Source organism: Orycteropus afer, unplaced genomic scaffold, assembly GCF_000298275.1.
Source record: "Orycteropus afer afer isolate SDZICR_OR568_19922 unplaced genomic scaffold, OryAfe1.0 scaffold00056, whole genome shotgun sequence".
Taxonomy (NCBI): domain Eukaryota; kingdom Metazoa; phylum Chordata; class Mammalia; order Tubulidentata; family Orycteropodidae; genus Orycteropus; species Orycteropus afer.
In genome coordinates this window covers 3,791,721-3,814,133 of record NW_006921643.1, presented here as the reverse complement: position 1 = coordinate 3,814,133, position 22,413 = coordinate 3,791,721, and the positions used below count along the sequence as shown (strand labels likewise).

The 22,413-nt window shown below is 39.5% G+C and overlaps 1 protein-coding gene across 1 annotated transcript in view; it reads right to left on the bottom strand.

Annotated features, from left to right (window-relative positions):
• CTNNA1 (catenin alpha 1) overlaps window positions 1-22,413 on the bottom strand; it is a 244,634-nt gene that overhangs the window by 145,654 nt on the left and 76,567 nt on the right. Inside the window, exon 6 of the mRNA XM_007938959.1 lies at window positions 18,975-19,178. Within this exon, the coding sequence (XP_007937150.1) occupies window positions 18,975-19,178 (204 nt within the window). The remainder of the gene's footprint in view (window positions 1-18,974; window positions 19,179-22,413) is intronic.

Here is a 22,413-nt window from a genome sequence, read left to right as displayed (position 1 = left end):
TAGTTGAAAAATAGCCATGGGTGATATATAAGCAAGGAGTCTGGCTATATTCTGATAAAACTTTATTTACAAACATAAGCAGGATCCAGAGTCCATCTCATTCTTTAAAAGCTAATTACCAACTTTACATGGAAAGGAAAGAGATCTCAGATAAGCAAAACACTACTGAAGAACAAAGTAGGTGATCTCACACTTCCCAACCTCAAAACCTACTCTCTATAGTCACAGTGGTCAAAACAGCCTAGTATTGGTACAATGACAGATACATACACCAAGGGAACAGAACTGAGAACCCAGAAGTAAACCCACCCACCTATGGCCTGCTGATCTTTGACAAAGGGCTGAAATCCATTAAGTGGGGAAGAAATAATATCTTTAACAAATGGTGCTGGCAAAACTGGATATCCACTTACAGAAAAATGAAACAGATCTGTATCTCACACCATATACAAAAACTAATTCTAGATGGATCAAAGACCCAAATATAAAACCCCCAATCACAAAGATCATCAAAGAAAAAATAGGCACAAACTTAGGGGCCCTCCTATGTGACATAAATACACTATCAAACATAACTAAAACTACACAAATGGCGAAGATAAACTAGACGACTAGGACCTCCTAAAAATTAAACATTTATATGCATCAAAAGACTTTGTCAAAAGAGTAAAAAGAGAACCTACACACTGAGGGGGAAAAATTGGCAACTATACATCACACAAGGGACAAATCCCCAAAATTTAAAGACAACTTCAAAATCTCAACAACAACAAAAAGACAAGCAAGGAGCCATCTTGGCGACGTAGGTCCAGGTGAGCTCCTTTACCTGGCCAACTAAATAAACCTTCTTCTTTCACTTCGGGGGGGGGGGGGGCAGGAGAGCCAAGCAATCCAATTAAAAACTAGGCAGAGGACATGAACAGACACCTCACCAAAGAAGACAGTCAAGTAGCCAACAAACATATGAAGAAATACTTGCAATCATTAGCTATTAGAGAAATGCAAAACAAAACAATAATGACATATCATCTCACCCCCAGCATTAGCAGCAAAACTCAAACAAAAACAAACACTGAACTGACAAGGGTACAGAGAGACTAGAACAACTTGAACACTGCTGGTGGGATTGTAAAATAGTACAACCACTGTGGAAAATGATATGGCGCTTCCTTAAGAATTTAGAAGTAGAAATACCAATGATCTAGCAATCTCACTACTAGGTTTATATGCTAGAGAAATAGGAGGCATGACATGAACCGACAGATGCACACCCATGTTCATCACAGCATTATTCACAATAGCAAAGTAAGGAAACCAACTAAGTGACCATCAACAGATGAATGGATCAACAAACAATGGTGCATATACACAATGGAATGCAATGCAATGTTAAAAGAATAATGATAAATCTGCAACAAACACCTCATAAAATGGATGTGCCTAGAGGACATTATAGGAGCTCTGGTAGCATAGTGCCTAAGGCACTTGACTGCTAACCAGAAGGCTGGCGGTTCAAACCCACTAGCCACTCCTCGGAAGGAAGACCAGGCAATCCACTTGCATAGTGATACTGCCTCGGCAACCCAAGGAGGGGTCGCCGTGAGTCGGGGCCAATTCGATGGCACTTAACAACAACAGAGGACATTATGCTTAGCGAAATTATTCAATCACAAAAAGACCATTATTATATGAGACCACTACTGTATAAAGTTAAGAAAAGTTTTACACACAGGAAGAATTGTTCTTTACAATCATGGGAGAAAGAAGGGCTGCTTATGCACAGGGAGACAGCTCAGGGGGCAGGAGTGCATGGAGGGATGGACACAGGGAAGAGGTAATTATCGGGAGGAAGTGGGAGGAGAGCTGTTGCATTGTCGTAAATTGTGATAAATGTCATGAGACAAAGTGTATGTGAAATGCTGTATGGAAAGTGAATTTGCTCTGTAAATTTTCACCCAAATCACAATTAAAAAAAAAAAAAAATCGTTCTTTAAATGTTACCAGGGATAGGAGGGGAAAGAAAGGACAATCAATAACTAGAGAGAGTAGACCTGTATTAACTTGGATGAACCAATCAAAACCAAACAGACTGTCATGGGGTTGATCCCAACTCATAGCTACCCCCAGTGGGTTTCCAAGGCTGTAAACCTTTATGGAAGTAGATTTTCATCTACTTTACCTCATCTTCCTCCTGCATAGCAGCTGGTGGGTTTAAATGCTCACCTTCTGGCTAGCAGCCAAATGCCTTACCCACTGTACCAGCAGAGCTCCTTGAAGTTGGATGAAGGGAAAGGCAATAGACAGTTAAGGTTGAGGTCAGCACAATGACCAAGGCAGTGGAAGAGATATCACAAGTGTTAAAGGCAACAAAAGTGAGTACTACTACATACATAGGAGCTCTGGTGGCGCAGTGCCTAAGGCATATGACTGCTAACCAGAAGGCTGGCGGTTCAAACCCACCAGCCACCCCTTGGAAGGAAGGTTGGGCGATCTACTTCCCTAGTGATACCACCTAAGAAAACCAAGGAAGGGTCTCTATGAGTCAGGTACAACCCGACGGCAGTGCGTTTGGGTTTTTATTACATACACAACCCTGCAATAACAGTAATAACAATAATTTTAGGAATAGATGTATAGACAGATACTCAAGCTGAACAGGTGTGGGAAGGTGAACAGGACTACACACTCACGAATATATGTAGGTTTGACAGACGTTATCTCTACCTATGTATTTATTTGTGCTGCAGATATATCCATGAGCAGACAGCGTACAAAGTTTTGAAAACATCCCCTTGTTGTTGCTCTGTGCCATGAAGTTGCCCCCGACTCATAGTGACCTTATGTACAACAGAACAAAACACTGCCCAGTCCTATGCCAGCCTTATGATCCCTACTATACCTGAGCCTATTGCTGCAGCCACCATGTGAATTCATCTTGTTGAGGGCCTTGTGCTCTTCTGTTGACCCTTCACTTTGCCAAGCATGACATCCTTCTCCAGAGAAAGGTCCCTTCTGACAACATGGCCGAAGTAGGTGAGATGAAATCTGGCCATTCTTGCTTCTGAGGAGCATTCCAGCTACACTTCTTCCAGGACAGATTTGTTTGTTCTTTTAGCAGTTCACAGTACTTTCAGCATTCTTCACCAACACCACAACTCAAAAGCATCAACTGTTCTTCAGTCTTCCCTATGAGCTGTCCAGCTCTCACATGCATATGCGTAGACTGAAAATACCAGTTGGGTTAGGGGCATCTTAGTCTTCAAGGAGCTATCTTTGCTCTTCAGAGCTAGAAAAAGGTTTTTGGCAACAGATCTGCCCAATGCAATATGTCATCTGACGTCTCAACTGCTGCTTCCATCAGTGTTTATTGTAGAACTGAGTAATATGAAGTCTTTGACAATTTCAACCTTTTCTCCATTCAACGTGATGCTGCTAACTGGCCCAGCTGTAAGGATTTTTGTTTCTTTTATATCAAGGTATAATCCATACTGCAGACTGTAGTTTTTCATCTTCACCAGTAAGTACTCCAAGTCATCCTCACTTTCAGCAAGCAAAGTTGTATCGTCTGCATATCTCAGGTTGTTAATGATTCTTCCTCCAATCCTGATACCACATTTTTCTTCATATAGTCCAGCTTCTCAGATTATTTGCTCAGCATATAGATTGAATAAGTGTGGATAAAGAACACAACCCTGACGCTCTCACTTCCTGATTTTAAACTCTGCAGTATCCTCCTGTCCTGCTCAGATGACAGCCTCCTGGTCTGTGTATAGGCTCTTCATGAGTACAATTAAGTGTTCTGGAATTCCCATTCTTCTCAATCTCATCCACTGTTGTTATGATCCACACAACTGAATGCCTTTGCATAGTCAATAAAACACAAGTAAACATCTTTCTGGTATTCTTTGCTTTGAGTCAAGATCCATCTGACATCAGCTATAATGTTCCTCGCTCCACATCCCCTTCTGAATCCAGTTTGCATTTCTGGAAGTTCTCTGTCAATATACTGCTACAACCGTTTTTGAATTATCTTCAGTAAGATTTTATTGTGTGTAATATTAATGATATTGTTTGATAATTTCCACATTCTGTGGATCACCTTGCTCTGAAATGGGTACAAACACGGAACTCTTCCAGTCAGTTGTCCAGGCAGCTGCTTTCCAATCTCTTGGCATAGCTGAGTGAGTGCCTCCAGTGCAGCATCCCTTTGTTGAAACATCTCAATGAGTACTCCATCAATTCCCTGAGTCTTGTTTTTCACCAATTCCTTTAGTGAAGCTTCAACTTCTTCCTTCAATACCATTGGTTCTCCCTCCTGAAATGGATGAACATCTACCAGTTCTTTTTGGTACAGTGACTGGTTATTCCTTTTTTTTTTTTTTTTTTTTTTTTGATGTTTCCTGCATCATTCAACATATTGCCCGTGGAATCTTTCAGTACTGCAATTTGAGGCTTAATTTTTTTCCTGAGTTCTTTCAGCTTGAGAAATGCTTTTGGTTTTCTAACTCCAGGTCTTTGCACATTTCATTATAATAATTGACTTTGTTTTCTCAAGCTACTCTTTGAAATCTTCTGTTCAACTCTTTTATCCTGTCGATTCTTCCATTGCTTTAGCTACTCTCTATTCAAGGTCAAGTTTCAGTCTCTTCTGTCATCCATTTGGGTCTTTTCTTCGTTTCCTGTCTTTTTAGTGACCTTTTGTTTTCTTCATGGATGATGTTCTTCTTCAGGTTTTCAATCATTTGTGTTTAATGCATCAAATCTATTCTTTAGATGGTCTCTAAATACAAGAGGGACATAATCAAGGTTATATTTTGGCTCTCATGGACTTGTTTTAATTGTCTTCAGCTTCAACTTGAACTTGCGTATGAGCAGTTGATGGTCTGTTCCACAACCAACTCCTGACCTTGTTTTGGCTGAAGATACTAAGCTTCTCCACTGCCTCTTGCCACAGATGTAGTCAATCTGATTCCTGTGCACTCCATCTGGCAAAGTCCATGTGTATAGCTGCAATTTGTATTATTGAAAAAAGGTATTTGCAATAAGTAAGTCGTTGGTCTTGCAAAATTCTATCATGTGGTCTCCAGCATCATTTCTATCACCAAGGCCATATTTTGCAACTACCAGTGAGTCTTATTTGTTTCTAACTTTTGCATTCCGATCACCAGTGATAATCAACACATCTTCATTGCATGTTCGGTCAACTGCAGACTGAGGACATTGAAAAAATCTTCAATTTCCTCATCTTTGGCTTTTGTGGTTGGTGTGTAAATTTGAATAGCAGTAGTAGTATAACTAATTTTCCTCATAGGCATATGGATATTATCCTATCACTGACAGCATAGATCATACATCTCAGGATAGATCGTGATACATTCTTTGTGATGATGAATGACATGCCACTCTTCTTCAATTTGTCATTCCCAGCATAATAGATCACATGATCATCTGATTCAAAATGGCCAAAACCAGTCCATTGCAGCTCACGAATGCCCAGAATGTCGATTTTTATTCATTAAAATTCATTTTTGACAACTTCTAATTTTCCTAGATTCATACTTCATACATTTCATTTTCCAATTATTAATGCATGTCTACAGCTGTTTCTTCTCATCTTGAGATGTGCCACATAAGCAAATGGGGGCCCCAAAAGCTTTATTCTATCCAAATTATTAGTCAGAGCCAAACACCATGAGGGAATGAGTTGCTGGGTATGGAAGCTCAAGACCATAGTCTCAGGAGGCACACAAAGGTCAACTAGCAAAACATTGTCCCCAAAGACAATGTTCTACATCTTACTTTGGTGAGTAGCAACTAGAGTCTTAAAATCTTGCAAGTGGTCATCTGTGGTGCTATTGGTCTCTCTCTGTCTGGAGCAAAAAAGATTGAAGAATATCAAAGACACAGGAACAATCAGTCCAAAGGACTAATAGAGCATGTGAACCCCAGCTTCCACAACCCTGAGACCAGAAGAACTATATATATGGTACCCGGTTACCACTGCTAACTGTGCTAAAGGATCACAGTGAGAGGTCCTGGATACAATAGGGGAAAATGTGGAACAAAACTCAAAGTCATAAAAAGACCAGGCTTACTGGTCTGATGAAGACTGGTAGAACCCCAAGACTATGGGCCTTAGACACTCTTCAAGCTAGGAACTGAACCTAAACCTAACCCCTGTGCCTTAACTGGCAACCAAATGATAGACAGGCTTTTAAGGTGAATGAAAAGTATTATCAGGAAGCTATGTACTCGTTTACAATAATCAAGCACATGAGCTCAAGAGGACAGGATTTGCCCAGGAATAGTTCTAGGAAGGTGGGAGGGGATGGCAAGGAAGAACAAAGGGAAGGGGTGGGCATAGGGAGGAAATGGGAAGAATTCTACCAGAGTGAGGGCATTCCAGTAAATGTTACCAGAGTATACACGGACTGCTGAATGGAAAATCAATTTGCTTTGTAAACTTTCACCCCCATCACAATAATAAAAAGGTTTTGGTTTTGTTTTGTTTTTTTTTTTAAAAAAAAGGAGGCAGACCAGATTTGACCCAAGGGTTTTAATTTTTAGACTTCTTGACTAGATAACTAATGTCATTTTCAAAAGGAGTTGTGATGGTGTAATGGTTAAGGTATTCATTCAGCTGCTAACTAAAAGTTCCATGGTTCAAACCCACCAGCTGCTCCTCAGCAGAATGATGAGGCAGTCTGCTCCAGTAAAGATTTACAGCCTTGGAAACCCAATGGCGGTCACTACAAGTTGGAATCAAATTGATGGCAGTGAGTTTGAGGTTTTTTTGGAGTGTCACTTCCAAATTCCATACTTCCATGGTCAAAACTCATTTTGATATACAGCTCAAGACTCTGCTTTGACCAAGATTTGCTAGAAATGTACACTATAGTAAAAACCTCACCACTTCAGTCAAATCAGTCTGCTGTTGTAATGTGCCGCTGAGTCATCTCCAACTCACAGAAACCTTACGTACAACAGAACGAAACACTGCCCACTCCTGTGCCATCCTCATGATCCCTACTATACCCGAGCCCACCATTGCAACCATTGTATCAATCCATCTTGTTGAAGGCTTTCCCCTTTTTCGCTGACCCTCCACTTTACCAAGCATGATATCCTTCTCCAGAGAATGATCCCTTTGACAACATAACCAAAGTAGGTGAGACAAAGTCTAGCCAAATCAGTCTAGAAGGAACCATTACTTCAAAAGGGTAAATCAAGATCTTAGTAAGTGAAAAAATATCCTCAGATTTTCTGTATTAGTGGTGCTTTAGAAATGAACACAGGATATGAGTCTAAGCAAAATCTAAAAATACAAGACACAAATACTATGGTTCTGAGTTTATTTTTAAACTTTGTGTCATTGTGAATATAAGACACACTGTCAAAAACTAGGGGGGAGAAAAATTTAGTGTCATCACTGCACCACCTAGAAACAATTGTAACATTCTTTTGTATTTAGGGATTATCACCTTTTAATCTAGAAACATTTTTTAGTCTGAAATCCTTTCAAGTCCGCCTGACATCTAAAGAGCACAAAGTGATACCAAGGGCAGTCTAACAGTAATCTTGTTGAGGCTAAAACCTTATCCATCTGCAGCCTGACACTGGGCAGGCTTCCATGTCTGCTTCACCATCCTAATTTCAAAAGACCACTGTATTACTGCTCCATTAGACCAGCATCATTTCATCTAATACATAAACATGCATCTTCTTCTGGGCATAAAAGGTTAAGAACTTGCCTGTTAAAATATTGCAACTCATAATGCCAGAGTAGCATACATATTAAGTATCTCAAACCTCTCTTAGAAAGCAACACAAAATACAACTGGGATGAGACTTCTTCCTTAAGAGTTAAGGTCTTTTAAACTCCTCATCTTACACCTTAAGAAAATCACACACTAATATTTCACAGCTAGGGTTTCCAAATTAAACAAATGTAACTCTGTCAAGAGAAGCGAGTCTTATACATGCATTTATGCAATATCTATTTATATCTGAATTTTCTCAAATATACTAGGCAGTTCACACTAGTATAGTGACACTAACAAATCAATATAATCATCCGTAAGCACAGCTATAGAACTACAGACTAAGAAAAACAGGTGAGATTTCTGTTGTAAGAAACCCCAGGGTTCAAACAAAGATGAAAACCACAGCCTATTACATAACAAAATTCACCCCTTAGATGCATCACAAAGACAATTTAAACATCTATGACACTTGAGTACCACCAGAGTCTGATACTCTAAAAAAAGTTCTTTTTTCTGCTCATTTCAAGCAGCTGTACCAAATGTGGTCTATTTTATCTAATCTGAGGAATTTAATTTCAGAACAGATATTTATAAAGTTTTGCCATGGAAAACTCCACTGCCATTAAAGATAATGATGTAACACTTTATTTGTTGAGTCAGAAGATGTACAACAGTAGAAGTATTAAAAGCTCAGACTTTCAGATCAGACAGATAAGATCTGGGTTCAAATCCTAGCTGAATGTTATTTTTTAGCACGTAACAGCCCAATAGAGTTATCAGGGAGGTAAAATAAGTAATAAATGGCTTGCAGCAAACACTGTAACAATATACATAATCCTTAATATTACTGCTAAACAAAGAGGAAAAGGTAAGAAAAGAACAGATATATGTGTACACATATACATATCCTAGGGAGCTCTGGTAGCATAATGCCTAAGGCACTTGACTGCTAACCAGAAGGCTGGCAGTTCAAACCTACCAGCCGCTCCTCAGAAGGAAGATGGGGCAATCTACTTCCATAGTGATACTACCTCGGCAACCCAAGGAGGGGTCGCTATGAGTTGGGTCAGACTCGATGGCACATAACAACAACAACAACAAATAAAGTCAACAGGCTATGTATCAAAAACGTTAGGTAGGATTACAGGTGGTATATAAGGAACACAGAACTTTTATAATCAGGAAAAAAAGGAAAGAAAAATTAAGCTATTCTCATTTTGAAGAAAATGTGGCCACAAAATAATGCAGTAGCAAGCTCTTTAGGGAGCACTTAAAAGGCTGGGAAGCTCTGGCTATGCTGAAGTGATTCCAGGAAGGCATTTGCAAAACTGAGAGAGGATTAGCATCTAAATTGAATGCTTCCCTTCACTACAATAACAATCTATCTTTTTAAATGATCTCTGAAAGTGAGCGTTATCTGCACACTATTCATACATTCCACATCAAACTATTATCCAAATCTAATTAAAATTTTATACTTGAAATATTAACATAATCAAACTCTTCAAATGCAGGTCCACTCCAATACAAAAAAAATGTGTGGTATTGTCACTCCTCTTTGGAGACTGTACCACCACTATGTCCAATGTTTTTGGAGAAGAACGAAGACAAAATGTACTTTAATCTTCTCACCAAGTCCTAAACTGTACCAATTTTCTTCTTCCTACAGGTGCAGTTTTAAAATACTTTTTAAAAATAGTAACTATAATGGATTACTATGTATGGATTACTGTACCATTCTGGACATCCAAAGACGAAGTTGAAGCTAAATTCTTATCTACTCACCTTAAACTATGAAAAAAAAATTTTAATTAAAAATAAAAAAAGCCATGAGTCAATTCTAATTCACCTCGACCCCTAGCCAGCTGGTGACTGTGGTGTAGTAAATTATTTAGTGTGGCTTTTCTACCCATGAGTCTTTGTAAATTCCAAGGTGGGATTTTCTATGAGCAACTGAGGAGCTCCTGATTGCTGAAGCTATCCACCTGGGTTATTTCTGTTGGGCATGGCACAATACAATGTTCTGGGAGGTTCCCACTCTCTCTCAGGTGCTTAGAGTTCTGATGCTATGATTGGCTAGTTTGACCACCCTTCAGGGCTCAAAAGGAGGCCTCCTGGAGGCAGAACTCTCTCTTCTCTCTGACTGCTGGTGGAGGAAGATGTGCTGCTGAAAGAGGCGCTCCGGAAAGAGACATGTGCTGCTGGGAAAGAGACGCAAGAGACATGCATTGCTGAGTGAGACACCGAGGGACCAGTACTACTGGGAAAGAAACTGAGAGAAACTGTTGGCCGAGGGACAGTGGGCTAGGAGAGAGACTGAGCATTTTTCTTGAACTCGAATTGTAGCCTGGTGCTTCCCTAATAAACCTCATAATCTGTGAGTTCTGTGTGGCCACTGCAGCGAATTATTGAACCCAGGAGAGAGGTGGTGGGTGCTTTGGGAGGAACAGTTGGTGAAAGGGCTGGAGGGAAGCAGCATGTCTGGCCTTGCAGTAATAGGCCTTGGTTTACTGCTGGTAATCCTGCCTTCCCCTTGTAGGGTTTAGAGGAGGTCAGAACATGTGGCCTCCATGCTGTTTTAGCAGTGACTCAGTTGTTAGACCTATCCACCAGAAACATAATGCAAGCTAGAAACGTAAACCAAATCTATGTTGTTGTTGTTATGTGCCGTCGAGTCATCTCCGACTCACAGCAACCCCTCCTTAGGTTCCTGAGGAGGTATCTCTATGGAAGTAGATTCCCCAACCTTCCTTCCAAGGAGTGGCGCTGGTGGGTTTGAATCACCAACCTTCTGGTTAGCAGTCAATGCCTTAGGCACTACACCACCTGAGCTCAAACCACATCTATAGTTTTCAGTTTTCTAGGAGCCATTTTTAAAAAGTAAAAATAAACAAGTAAAATTAATTTTAATATTTTATTTAAATCTGTATAGCCAAAACATTATGAATGAGATGTTTTACGTTCTTTTTTTTCCATATTAAGTCTTTAAAATACAGTGCATATCTTATACTTCTAGCACATCTCAGCTTGGAATAGTCAGCTTAGCAGCCACAAATGGCTAATGGCACAGACCCAGAACTTGTTCTCAACAAATACAAACCCTAACCCTCTGGTCAGTGAACAAGTGACCATGAACTGGTGAGCAAGATAACTCAGGCCAAAACCAAATGCAATTCGTTTCATAGACTGGAGGTCTTCTAAGTTCCATACATTGTTCTGAGTGTTTTCAAATTTGAGGGTTTTTTTGGGGGAGAGGTGTTTATTTTCTCAAGGGACAAGGGGTTCTGGAGAAGTGTGGTAATAGAGACAAGTTTGGTCCCAATATATTCTGCCACTGAAATAACAACTTTAGGCATCTGTTTTAACAGAGAGCAACAAACATAAAAAACGTCAGCATAGTCCTCAGCAAAATGAGAAGTATGAAACAAGGAATTCAGCTGCATAAAGCATTAATAATAAAATAAAACTGAGCTCCAAAGTCAGCTATATTATGTAAGAAACAGAAATTTTAGCTCTGTAACTTAATGGTTTGTTTTAACCCTTTAAGTTTGGATCCTAGTTATTTGAATATTTTACACTTACATGCAGAAAGTATTAAGATGGTTGAAACTATTATCTGAAAAATGAAGGGAAAAGCACTGCCCTGAAAACAGAAAAGGGAAAAAATGGAAATATATATCCACAAATGTTAACAGTGGTAGTGGTTCAATGATGTAATGCACATGTACGGCTTTCAATTATGAAACAACAAAAACTGCAACAATGTCTTTCAAATTAAATTACATTTCTTTATTTCAACCCATTCATTTCCAAACTTTGTAAATTTATGACATCCACTCAAGCTCTCTTCCTTTCTTTAGAACCCTCACAGGCAGAGCAAGCTTAGGCTGATAGAGAAGGAACAAATTAACCACAATAATCACATTTCATTTCAAGGAAACCTAGAAGTCATTTGTGGAACTACCAGGATCCACTGAATGGTCACAATACCTCCACTATCATGCATCTAAGACACTTCCATAATGTTAAGTGCGTAGGGGTCAAATGTATTACTTTGACATCAATATATCTTAAAGCCTTATGCAGTAAGTTAGCTATTGAGCCAAGATTAACTCTAGACCACAATACAAGTAGGAGCATTAAGGCTGCTGGTCTCTTAACCCCCTGGAGGTTTTAAAAGGGAATTTGGCCCACACTTGATGACTTAAGTCTAACTCTACTCTAAGATACTACTTTCACTCATTCCTTATTTCAGAGTACTTGGTTTCGTATTTTCTACAAATCTCATCTGTATATTGAAAGACTTTCAGGAAGGAGACATGAACTGCCTTCAGTCTCCTCCCTTCTGCCTCCCCCTGTAATGTAAGGTCCATTAGGGCAAAAATCTTTATTTTTAATCACTAATGTATCCCTAGTGCCCACCACTCATCTGTCAGTTTGTCATACTGCGGTGGCTTGTGTGTTGTTACAATGATGACAGCTATGCCACTGTTATTTCAAATACCAGCAGGGTTACTGTGGGGGACAAACTTCAGTAGACCTTCCAGACTAAGAAAAACTAGAAAGAAAGGCCTGACAATCTACTTCCAAAAATTAGCCAGTGAAAAACCTATGGATCACACCAGAACATTGCCCAACTCACTTGGTTCAGACAAGTGAAGGGTCACTGGGAAGGGTCAGTAGCTGGAGGAGGAAATCATGTTTCGTGAATTATAGGGTCAAAGGCGGCTTGGGACACAACTCGATGACATGGACTGGCACAATAACCACAATGATGGCCTCAAACATGCTGGCAGTCATTAGGATGATGCAGAACCAGGGAAAGTTTCAGGGTTTTCTATAAAGTCACCATGAGTCAGAGTTGAATTGATGGTAGCTAACAACCATCAACAATCTCTAATCCACTACCATCAAGTTGATTCCAACTCATAGTAACCCCCACTAGGTTTCCGAGGCAGTGAATCTTTATGGAAGTAGATTGCCCAACCTTCCTTCTGCCTTAGGCACTGTGCCAACAGTGTCAAGAATATCCCAAATCACTAATTTTATTCATTCTCCCAAGTCAGTGAGCATTCATTAAACAAACACTTACTGAATACCTCTTTTAGCATTAAACTAGACCCTGAAAGAATACTTTAAATAGTTACCATTTCCAAAAGCTTAAAACCTAGTTGCAGAAAGGACATGGATAAAGGAAAATAAAACAACTAAAGGAAGTATAAAATTAAATGCAAAACTTAAAGCACCAAAGAAAGAATGTAAGATGGTACAGTTTGAAATAGCCTTCAAAACAAAGTTCGACAAAGAAATGAGAAAAAAATGTGGGCCTCGAAAGAAAACCAAAAAACCCATTGCCTTCAAGTCAATTCTGACTCACAGCAAACCTCTAGCACAGAGTAGAACTGTCCCCATGCAGTTTCCAAGGCGATAATCTTTATGAAAGCAAACTGACACATCTTTATCCTAAGAAGCAGCTCGTGAATTTGAACCACTAACTTTTCAATTAGTAGCCAAGAGTTTAACCACTGTGCCACCAGGGCTCCTGAAGAAGGTTTAAACAGACAAGAAGGGAATTTCATCAAGAACAGAATGAACAATGTCTTACCAAGGACATGAACTCAGCCAGGCCTGAGTAGACAGAACAGACTGGATAATGGAGAAAGTGAGGAGAGCTTAGACTAAGGCACTAGCCGTGGAAAGAGAGCAGGTTCTCAACTAGAACTGAACACTGGAATTTCTGGGAAGCTTTTAAAATACACTTACACCTGGGTCCCAGCCCAAAGATTTTGACTTCATTGGTCCGAACAAAGTTCCCCAGAGATTCTAATGTGCATCCAAAGTTAAAAATCACTGCCTAAGAGGGAAAAACAATGGAACTTGATAACTGGCAACACAGGATGAAGAAGGAGGACTTGAGATTACGATAAGATTTTAAGACTGCACACCTATAAAAATAGTGACATCACGAGAGACTCTAGGAAACAGAAAAAGTGAAGATACGTGAGCATTTCTGGATTCTACCACTCTATCTACAAAGTTTCATACAGCAAACCAGTTTTAATATATCCAGGCTCTCTCTATACTCCACATACTGCCACAATTACTTGTCTAACACCATTCATCTTAAAACTTAAACTGAATCATTTTTTAAAATTTAAGACAGAAACCCAAACTAAGCAAAATGTTACTCCCAAAAAAGAACTCCATTCTTCTCATTAGATCTGTATTACAAAAAAATCTAATTATTACTGTATCTTGACTCTCACCAATGAAATTTTGCAGACATTTTTGTTTGGTTATGCAAATTAGTAAACCAACTGCTCCAATTCATGGCAACTTCATGTGTGTCAGAGTGGAAATCACTCCAGGTGGCTCTCAGTGGCTAATGTTTTGGAGGTGGATTGCCAGGCCTTTCTTCTGAGGTGCTTCTGGATGGACTTGAACCTCTAACCTTTGAGTTAGCAGAGAATGCAATTAATGGTTTGTCTGTGCTACACAGGGACTCCTTTGTTACGTAAACACCTACACAATATCCATGATCTTGCTTCTTGGCCAATAGGGCTTAAAATACTGAGCCCATGGACTGCAAGAAGAATGAACACATCTGTCTTGGAAAAAATACAGTCAGAATGCTCCTTAGAAGTAAGGATGGCCAGACAACTTCTTGCATACTTTGGTCATGTTATCAGAAGAGGGAATCCCTGGAAAAGGACATCAAGCTTGTTAAAGTACAGGGTCAGTGAAAAAGAGGAAAACCCTCAAGGAGATGGACTGATACAGTAGCTGCAACAATGGGCTCAAGCACAGCACTGACTGTGAGGAGCTCAGGATTGAGCAGAGCAGTGTTTCATTCTGTTATACACAGGATCTCCATGAGTCAGAACCAACTTCACGGCCTAGCAACAACTAGCCCTTATTAAAAAATTTGCTGAGTCCTGGCCTAGAGCAGTACCTGGTTTGATGAAAAAAAATTTTAAACAATAAAGGAGTATCTAAAATTAAAATTAAAAAAAAAAAATTAAGATAGAGCTCAACCAAAAGAACATAAATAAATCTGCCATAAAGTCTTTTCGGTTAGAAAAAAATTTCATTCTCCTTGCAATTTCCATTTAGCTACACTTATTATGGTGGTGGTGGTGGTTGTTATGTGCCGTCAAGGCAGCCCCGACTCATAGCGACCCCTCCTTGGGTTTCCGAGAGGCAGTATCACTACAGAAGTAGGATTGCCCAACCTTCCTTCTAAGGAGTGGCTGGTGGGTTTGCACTGCCAGCCTTCTGGTTAGCAGTCAAGTGTCTTAGGCACTATGCTACCAGAGAGAACTGTCTATTCCAGAAGGAAGGGATCAGTACTCTATTTCTCATACATAATGCCCAGCACCTTCTTTTACTTATCACATATACTCAATATAAACTGAATGACAGGCAGACATTGCTGGTTAAAGTCTGTTTGCCATTAAGAGGTTCTAAATGTTTCTGACTACTTCATAAATAACCAAAAATCTGTCCCCAGTTGCTTCTCCTTTCTACAGACCAGACATCATTCTAAGCTTCCTTCAAGTGTTGTATCATTTTCCAACCCCCCTTTGTCTTTGCTTCATCACTTTTTGACAGAATCTAACCAGCTCACTGTACCTCAGTTTAATAAAATGAACCTAAAGATTTGTATCACAAGGTGAAATAAACCCAGAGAGTTATCTCCTTCTGATTCTCCCCTATGATAATCCTTAAATTTCAGTCAACATCAAGCATTGGTCTAGTTTTCAGTTACAAAATCAAATGAATTTAAGGATGCTCTTACGGTCTCATGCCTTCAGTATAAATGAGTGCTTTACACTTTTGCTCACACCACAGCACAAACAAAACCAAATACACTGCCGTCGAGTCGGATCCAACTTCTTGGACCCTTTCTTGGGTTTCCGAGGTAGTATCACTACAGAAGTAGATTGCCCAACCTTCTTTCAGAGGAGTGTCTGGTGGGTTGAACCGCCAGCCTTCTGGTTAGCAGTCAAATGCCATAGACACTATGCTACCAGAGCTCCAGCACAAACAAAAAGCACTATTTCTCTAAGACACTTTTGGGAGTAATCAACACAGAAAGCACTATTTGTATGACATTCTTGGTAGTAACCAGAAAGTTACTCATGGCCAGGAATGACTAGCCCAGGGGATCTGACTGACTCAAGGGTTCAACAGATATCTTGTAAATCAGTTAGGAAGCTCTATGGAGCAATGAGAATAGATTGATCACATATTCTCCCCCATATCAAGAAGTTCTAGTGGTACAATGCTTAAAGCATTTGACTACTAACCAAAAGGCTGGCAGTTCAAACCCACCAGCCACTCCATGGGAGAAAGATGAGGCAGGCTTACATTTACAAAAATTTTTACAACCTTGGAAACCCTAATGAGGCAGTTCTACTCTGTCCTACAAGGTCACTATGAGTCAAAATTGACTCAACAGCATGGGTTTGGTCTGGTTTTCCCCATCTCTAGCACCACACATGGTAACAGAAGACTAACCCACATACACACCTCACACTCAACTCACTGCCCTCGTGTCGACTGTGACTCAAAGTGATCTCTTCCCCCAAGGCTATAATCTTTATGGAAGTAAAACATATCATCCTTTCACAGAGCAGCTGTTGGATTCAAACCAGCGACCTTTTGGTTAGCAACCAACTACCTTAACCACTATGCAACCGAGCTTCTTACATACGTACTATGGGTCCTCTATTTCCCGTTGAATATTCCAACATTGTTAGCCATTTTTTTATTATCTTGTTTTCCAAGCTTAGATATGGATTTTTAAACGTGTCCCACATTTTAACTGTGCCTATCAACTGCTTTTTTCATTTGATTTAACTAAGCCTCTAATCTCATTTTTCTGAGGTAGACTGTCTATGATCAAAACATGGCAATGGCTTGAAAAAATTCAATATGCTTCACTACATCACAATATGGTAGAAATAAGATAAACACAGGAAGGCATTCATTCATCTTCACCCTAGGAACTCCTTCATAACTCAGCATTGTATGTTCACTCATACAGGCATTGCGGTGTAGTAAATTACTTAGTGTGGCTTTTCTACCCATAAGTCTTTGTAAACTCCAAGGTGGGAATTGCTATTAGCAACTGAGGAGATCCTGATTTTAAAGTCGCCCACCTGGAATACTTCTGTTGGGCGTGGCACAATACAATGTTCTGGGAGGTTCCCACTCTCTCTCACGTGTTTAGAGTTCTGATGCTGTGATTGGCTAGTTTGACCACCCTTCCGGGCTCAAAAGGAGGCCTCCTAGAGGCAGAACTCTCTCTCTCTGACTGCTGGTGGAGGAAGACGTGCTGCCGAAAGAGACACGCACCCCGAAAGAGACACGTGCTGCTGGGAAAGAGCCGCAAGAGACACGCATCACTGAGTGAGACACCGAGGGACCAGCACTGCTGGAAAAGAGACTGTGAGAGACTGTTGGCTGAGGGATGATGGGCTGGGAGAGAGACTGAGCATTCTTCCTGGACTTGAGTTGTAGCCTGGTGCTTCCCTAATAAATCCCATAATCTGTGAGTTCTGTGTGGCCACTGCAGTGAATTATCGAACCCAGGAGAGAGGTGGTGGGTGCCTTGGGGGAACGGTTGGTGAAAGGGCTGGAGGGAGGCAGCATGTCTGGCCTTGCAGTAATAGGCCTTGGGTTACTGCTGGTAATCCTGCCTTCCCCTTGTAGGGTTAGAGGAGGTCAGAACATGAGGCCTCCTTGTCGTTTTTGCAGGCATGTAAGTGAACAAGTAAGATATATGGCAAATGAACAAATAAGAAAGGATCAATATCTTTTTGCTGAAAAGGGTTAAAGAGGCAAAACTATCAGTGACAACTAACACATGTTGTCCCTCTTCCCCTTAATATGATTTTATATGATTGTTAATTGATTTATTCTTTCTCTGCCACAGTCAAATAACAGCCACAAAGTATACAAAATCCCACCTTCCATCAAGTTGATTCTGACACACATCAACCCTACAGGACAGAGAAGAAATGCCCCATAGGGTTTCCGAGGCTGAAATTTCTATAGACGCAGACTGCCACATCTTTCTCCTATGGAGCGGATGGTGGGTTCAAACTAATGACCTTTTGGTTAGCAGCCAAGCGCTTAACCACTGGGCCACCAGGGCTTCCTACAAGGTCTATGGTGGCCCTGAATTGGCATTAAATAATTAAAATACAAAATAAATAAAATACAAAAGTATAAGGAAAGAAAAATAAGACATATGACAAGAGAGAAAAAGCAACAAAGCATTATCTAAAACAAAAAAAGTCATGTGTGTCAAATTTCATAGCACTAGTAGGTAAATAAGGCACTCTGGTGGTGCAATGGTTAGAACATTTGGCAGAGAATTAAAAGGCCAGTGGTTTGAACCCACCAGCCACTCTGTGGGGGAAAGATAAGGCAGTCTGCTTTCATAAAGATTTGTAGCGTTGGAAGCCCTATGGGGCAGCTCTACTCTGTCCTATAGGGTCCCTATGAGTCAGAATCAACTCAGTGGCCATAGGTTGGTTGTTAAATACAAATATAAAAAGTTTAAAAATTAAAAAAAAAAAAAATCACAATACAGTTTGCCCAATACAATTCTACTTGGCAGTTATCTACTCTTAGAATGTTTTGTGTGATTCATAAATAAATAAATTCATTAACTATGTATTAAAGAGATGGGTTTTCAGCATTTTGATTTTCTAAATTAGATGCGCACCTAGATGTGATGGTGCAATTTCACTTGTATGTCTTCACTTTTAGGAGGTAAATATTTTTACAACTTACCTTCCAAAGTGTCAGAGAAAAAAGTGGACAGTATATGTGTGTGTGTGTGTGTGTGTATATACACATACACATACACTTTTATATAGACACACGCACATACACCTACGTAAGGGGAAAGGAAAGAAAATTGGGAAGAATATTCATTGGTCAATCTACAAAAAGGATATATAGATGTACATTTCATGATTTTTATAAGTTTAGAAATTTTCAAAATAAAGAGTTGGGAATGAAAGAGCTACTCAGAAGATCATTTATCTATTCCTTGAAGAATCTACCCACCCAAAAAAGTCAAGGAGTCAAGGACATATTTGACATTTATAGTTCAAACATCTCAGATACAACATCCATTATGGAAAATTCCTCAGAGGTAAATACTTCACTTCAAAGAAAATTTCTGACACTTACGTTGCCCATATACTCAGAGAGCAGGTCCTGCAGGGCCTGGCGGACTGCGTTGCACTCTGCCACAATTCGCTCACGCCGATCATCACGCGTGCAAGATGAGTCAGCCATCAGGGCAGCTCCACTAATGATGCTTTCCAGACGTTCCTCAAGGGAAGGCCTGAAGCGCTCTTCACTGAAGCTCAAGGGGTCCACGATGATTTGCTTCTGCAGAGGAAGCATTACTAAATGTCAGTGCTAATTGCTGCTCCCTACATTATTCAACAAAGTGAACAAAGAGTTGATACCAAGACTAAACACAAAAATACCAACACACGAAAGAAAGTTATTCATCTTCGCAGATGAGAACCCATCCCACATAAGTTGATCTCTGGTAGAAGGTATTGGAAGCAATACTTTCCACTACAACAGTAACTGGATGAAATATGATACCAAAAAATGGAAATACAAATAAATCACACAAAAATCATGTTCAAACTATTTACTGTATTTTTACACAAGAACATGTGCATTACATGGGTTTTTTGTAAAGTATGCACCCTTATCATGCGTTAGTTTCCTATGAACGTTATACATACATGTACATTGTTTATGTGGGCACGTTATATGCAAAAAATACAGAAATGTGAAAATAGCACAATGCCTAAGGCACCTGATTGCTAACCGAAGGCTGGTGGTTCAAACCTACCAGCCACTCTACAGAAGCAAGACTGGGTGATATAGTCCATAAGCACTTATTGCCTCAGAAACCCAATGGGGGTGACTATGAGTCAAAATCAACTCAATGACAGTAACTTTAATGTGAAAATCTACAGATCAGCCTGTGTACTATTAGTAACTCCAGTTCTCAAATGAGAATTACAAGAAAAATAAGTTATCTTTTTATTTTGATGTGTATAGTATATGACTGCTACACTGCATTAGCTGAAATGTTGCATCAAGAATAAAAATTAAAACTTTGGCCACTCACCTCCAAGTTTCAGAAAGGAATGCATTTATAAGGAAGTTAAATCTACTCTCCTCCTTACCTCACACATGTAAACAATTTTTATAAATAATTCTTGGTCTCCAATTAATCCTGTTATGTATAACAGGTTTTCTTTCCTCGAAAAACTGCACATATTCTGTAAAAGATAGTATCAATCCTCCCTAACAAAGCCACTCTGAGAGGCTAATCTGCCCGAAAATGAATAAATCCTTCCTCTGTCTTCCCTTCCCTTCTTTCTCTTCCCTGATTCCGTTAAATACAGCTTTACCAGTGACTAGTGAGGTGTGGTCACAAGCAAGCTATAGGTACAAGGTCAAACATCAACGTTCCCAGGACAACTTTATGGTCTCCTTCCAACGTCTTCACGTGACATATCCTCATACCAATAACCGTCTATGTAACTATTCTGCGTTAAATTTTTCTTCATAGAGACTATGTTCCCATTAATTTCAACTTAAATGCCAAATTTTTTTCTGCCAAAAGCTTGTTTTTTTTTACAGTAAGTATACGTTTCTTCCTTCCTTTCCAAAGAAACTTCAGTTTTAAAACTGAATGTGCAAGAGCCTAAGTTCACTATCAGGCTACATTTCAGTTGGTCATTTTTCTTAACAAAACCAAAAAACCAAACTCACTGGCATCAAGTCAGATTTGACTCATAGAGAACCTTCCTTGCGTTTCAAGGCAGTATCACCACAGAAGTAGCTTGCCCAATCTTCCTTCCGAGGAGCAGCTGGTAGGTTTGAACCACCTGCCTTCTGGTTATCAGTCATATGCCTTAGGCACTACGCCACCAGAGCTCCAGATTAGGTTATTATAGGATTTATCTGGTCAAAACCTCATACTAGATGCTTGGGGCTAAGAAGAATAAGGAGTAAATGGTCAAAGAATTTTAAGAGTCTTAGAGAATGGACCTGAGATCACTTAACCCAATCCCCTCATTTTTTGAATGAAGAAACTGTCGCCCTAGGAAGTTAAGTGGCTTCAGATACAGATTACTCAGTTGAGGACAAAATGCTATATTTGCTAATCTTGAAAGAGGCAAGTGCTTAATAATGCCAAATTTGAGTAGTGAAAAGCAACAGTGCTAGTAAATTCTAAGACAAGTCACAATGTTTGCTATAAAGACATTTCATGTTTATGGCTCCAGGGCAAAAATTCAGTTCTAATACTATGGTCTTTAAACTTAACACCATCCTTATGATTCATCAAAAGTCTTAAACCAGCCATGCATATCAGCAAGGATCAGTTACCCAAGACAAAGACAAGAGGTGAGATGAAGATAAAAAAGAAAAAGGAAAGGCAAGGAAAAAGTGTTAAAAGCAAAATGCAATCCACTATATTGATTCTATACCTCAAAGCATCCTCCTAAGAAAGGATGCTGTTCACCTGGAAGACAATTTTCTTCTACATTAGTTAAAAAGAAAGAAACAATGAACCAAAAACTATCCAATATTTGGTAAATATATAATCTTCTTAAAAAATTTTAAGCTGCTGTTGTCTCCTGAAAGCCATAAGACATTGTGGTTAAGAATTAAAAACAAAAAACACGTCAAAAAATTAAGATTAGAGTTATACACACAGGAAAGTGATCTGGCTTATCTATTAATAATAAAAGGTAATTATGTGGCATTATACTGAGAAAGTATTTTAATCCGAAATTTGCTCCCACTTGATTAAATTCTTACCCACTGTTCGAATTCAGTCATTGAGAAGGTAAGTATAGATTTCCCACTATGTGAAAGTACCACTCTTATGAAACACTTCTTAAGCCAAAAAGGTGTAAAGCAAAGCAGCAATTGCCACTAATTTATATGGTAAACATTTTTAAGTGTTCCCAGATCCAAAAAACAACCTACCAAACTACACCAAATTACACATAAAACCTAAAATTAACGGATAGTGTTCACAGACACAGTTCAAAGATATGGCAGCTTAATGCTGATATGCTGAGTATAGTTCCCACAGAAGGAACGTGGTAATGCCACTATTACTGTTCAGGCTGCATACTGTCTCTTTAATGGCTCTTTGCAAAACAAACTTTGAATGCTGGTTTTGCTTATTGCATTTTCTCATATAAGCAAAACTCCTCTTCAGATTTCTTTCAGTTAGCAAAAACAGGTACTAATGTAGATCTTTTGCAAAAGCAAAGTGGTATAGGGACTTCTAGTAAGATGACAGAAGAGGCAGACAAACTATACAGACCCTCCTCAAGAAAGAAAAGAGACCCAGCCATCCCATTACTAGGTATATACCCTAAAGAAGTGAGAGCCATAACAAGAACAGATATATGCACGCCGATGTTCATCGCAGCACTACTCACAATAGCCAAAACATGAAAACAACCTAGATGTCCATAAACTGAGGAATGGATAACCAAACTATGGTACATACACACAATGGAATACTATGCAATGCTAAAGAATAATGTAGAATCTGCAAAACACCGCATAACGT